This window comes from Glandiceps talaboti, chromosome 8 (assembly GCF_964340395.1).
Source record: "Glandiceps talaboti chromosome 8, keGlaTala1.1, whole genome shotgun sequence".
NCBI classification, from domain to species: Eukaryota; Metazoa; Hemichordata; class Enteropneusta; family Spengelidae; genus Glandiceps; species Glandiceps talaboti.
In genome coordinates, this window is record NC_135556.1 from 11,471,410 (window position 1) to 11,474,753 (window position 3,344).

General features: G+C 37.3%; 1 protein-coding gene across 1 annotated transcript; it reads left to right on the forward strand.

Annotated features, from left to right (window-relative positions):
* Window positions 1-2,098: 2,098 nt before the first annotated feature.
* LOC144439192 (histamine H2 receptor-like) lies at window positions 2,099-3,109 on the forward strand. The gene has a single exon (XM_078128463.1). It carries the CDS (start codon window positions 2,099-2,101, stop codon window positions 3,107-3,109), a length of 1,011 nt encoding a protein of 336 aa, XP_077984589.1.
* The last annotated feature ends 235 nt before the right edge of the window (window positions 3,110-3,344 follow it).

Genomic DNA, 3,344 nt, shown 5'->3' on the forward strand with positions numbered 1-3,344 from the left:
CATCGTAAAAGGTATCGGTTGTATACCTGATATCATTATAATGTAAGCCCATATTTCCTCCAAGGATATATTAAACGTTAGGTCACATTCAACAACACACTAGTTTTTGATGTCTATAAAAATCGACCTTGATGTAATCTCATTCCCTAATTAAATGTACATATGTATTCATATAGGGGGTGTATCGTGACCAAGGTTTATTCATATGCAAAGGTATAAGGGACCGGGCAGTTTCTCCGGCCGGGAGGGGGGGGGAATCGGTGAATTTTCCATCGGGCCGACGAAAAGTCCCCTCTCTGTAAAACCGAAAACATGCTGACCTTCCCCTATCGCTTAATTCTAAAACATAATGAACCCCCCCCCCCCCGATATATCATATTTATATGACAGATATTTGATTGTGAATCTGAGTGGACTGCATGACAATACTTTAGTAGATATATAGCACCATACTAAATTAGTGACTACACAGGGTAAATATATTGAAAAAGGGGTTTAATAGCATCTTGACAATAACAGATAGGGGGAAAGCTTGAGATGGGAATATGTTCACCTCTGTGGAAGGAGTCCTAGGGGTCACCTCTAGAGTCTCTGGAGGTTATGTACTCTTAAAGCAAATTCTTAGGCTATTCAGACCATTTTCAGACAATTCCAAGCTTTACAAGACAACACCAACATGTAAAGCAACTACAGAGGGTTGACATTTTTTTAAAAAGTTTCATAGCATCTTGACAGTAAAGCGATTTCGACTGGGATATGTTTACCTCTTGTGGGTCCTAGGAGGTCTCCTCCTAGAGGTTCCTGAGATTGTTATTCCTAAGGGCAACGTTTAGGCTATTCAGAGCCTTTCAGGCAATAATTCCAAGCTTCACAGACAGCACTAGTGTCTGAAATTAAACTATTCTTTACACAAAAGGTTAAAATATGTTCTTTAAAAAAACTTATTTTAAGTTTAACGGCATTATGGTGATGGTTGCCAAAGAAACTGACCGGTACCTAAAAGTATAACAATATTCTTATCTTATATTTCAGAAAATTCAAGAAGTACACTACGGTTACAGAGGAAGATTTCTTTCAAGAATTAAATGTTCACACATTGCTGTATTTAACTTAGAAGGTATGTTTTCCATATATATATATATATATATATATATATATATATATATATATATATATATATATATATATATATATATATATATATATATATATATATATATATATATATATATATGTATGTATGTATGTATGTATGTATGTATATGTATGTATGTATGTATGTATGTATGTATGTATGTATGTATGTATGTATGTATGTATGTATGTATGATCTGTCTGTAATGTTCAAAGTCGTCCTTGCTTCCAATCAAAACAAATAATGATCTTCAGCGACGTTCCACTGTGATGTTTCTCGTACTGCAACAATAGCTTAGCGAAATCAAAAAAAGCATGCGTAAAATTGATTCTTACTGACAGTGTTTGCCCTGCAACAACAGCAATTATTTATTCTCGTTAAACTTTCTCTTTTCCTTTGCGATTATCATTAGTACATTTATGAAGCAGGATGTTGCTTTTAGCCTTTCCGTTTACGTCTATATATTAATTCGTATCTCTGATTCATATTACACGTGGATGTCCCTCGCTTTATATCTTTGCATAATTTGGAGTCTGGCTTTGGCGATTAGAGAACCTAAAAGTCATATTATATTCAGGCAGCTTTCGAGACTGTAACACTATAATTTCACTATAAACTTTGGATGTTAAGGAGTTGTACTTATGTAAGTGAAATATGCTGAAGAGTTTGCGGGAAGAGAAAGATGGAGAATAATAATTTATTGACAATGTTAGTTTTATGTGACGCTTTCCCAGACTACATTTAACTATGTTTGATAATATTTGGGGTTTTTTTTAATTACGGTACCCTTGCTATCTCTTCGTGTTTATGGATTGTGTTAGGAGCAAGACAAGAACTTTGGCGGATTGCTTTTAATTGTACACAAATAATCAACCCGTGTACTAATTATGTTTTTGTTGTGCTTTGCAGAGGGTTAGAGTTTGTCCATACACTGATTGGTATTTCCGGAACAAACTGAAAACCATGAATTATACAAATACCACAAATGCCACCTTCAACGACGGTCAATCTGAAACATCAGCATCGGATACAGTTATGAACTCAATCATAGGGTTCATTGGCATCGTCGGCATCATTGGTAATGCACTGGTTTGCTTGGTATTCCTCAAGATTCGTCAACTTCGAACATTGACCAATTACTTGATAGTCCACCAAGCAGTCATCGATTTTATAACGGCAGTCATAATGGTCGGTACCTACCTAGTTCCTCAGTTTGATTACACTTTTGATAGTGTTTTCGGTGAGATCGTCTGCCGTGTCTGGAAATCAGCGTATCTGCTGTGGAGTTGTTTCTTGGCTTCAACGTTGAATCTGGTCGTGGTAACGTGCGAACGTTACTGTGCCATCGTCTACCCTCTGCACTACCCTACAGTTTTCTCGGAGCTTAAGGTGAAAGTAATGCTGCTGTTCGTGTGGCTTATCTCGCTGCTTTTCAAGAGCTTCAAGGTTTACGTCCAATTCTTTGACCAAGGCCATTGCATCCTGAAAAAGACATGGCCGTCTGCAGCCTACCGCTCGTTTGTTGGCATCGTGAATATTCTTATTCAATACTTCGTGCCTCTGGTGATGATGCTGTTCGCCTACATGCATATCTTCATGGTACTGAAAGCTAAATCGAAATCCCTGGTGTCAGCCCCTGGCGAGAATGGAGAAAATTCTAAAGCAGGCTCCATGATGCGTGCACGGAAAAACGTCCTGAAGATGTTGTTCATCGTGTTCCTGGCTTATGCTATCTGCTGGGGACCCAACCAGTTTTTGTTCCTGGCACAAAATTTAGGCGCGGAGATAGATTTTAGAAGCTTTTTCTATCACTTTACAGTATTATGGGGGTTCTTAAACACATCTATCAATCCTTTTATTTATGCGTTGAAATACAAACAATTTCAGAAGGGTGTTAGATTGGTATTTTGCCCCAAAAGTACTGCAGAAATCGGCGATTCCACTGTTGCCCGTACATCCCATAATGGAACGTAGTCATTTTTCATTTGTCGATAAATGGTCTATTATACAAAACACGATCAATGTACATGTACGTGTACCTGTTAAAAACAAACCATTTTGCCCCTCGGAGTACACCGGCAATAGCTTTCATTCATCAACCGCTCTAAAAGGGAATTTTTTCCAACTTTTTTTTTATGATCCACGATACCTTGGAAAACAGTCTACAGTCTACAGTCAATAATGGTTGTTTTTTCTGAACAAAGAGTTA

Excerpts from the sequence above, each read along its gene's own strand:
- LOC144439192 (XM_078128463.1), top strand. The coding sequence starts at position 2,099 with ATGAATTATACAAATACCACAAATGCCACCTTCAACGACGGTCAATCT.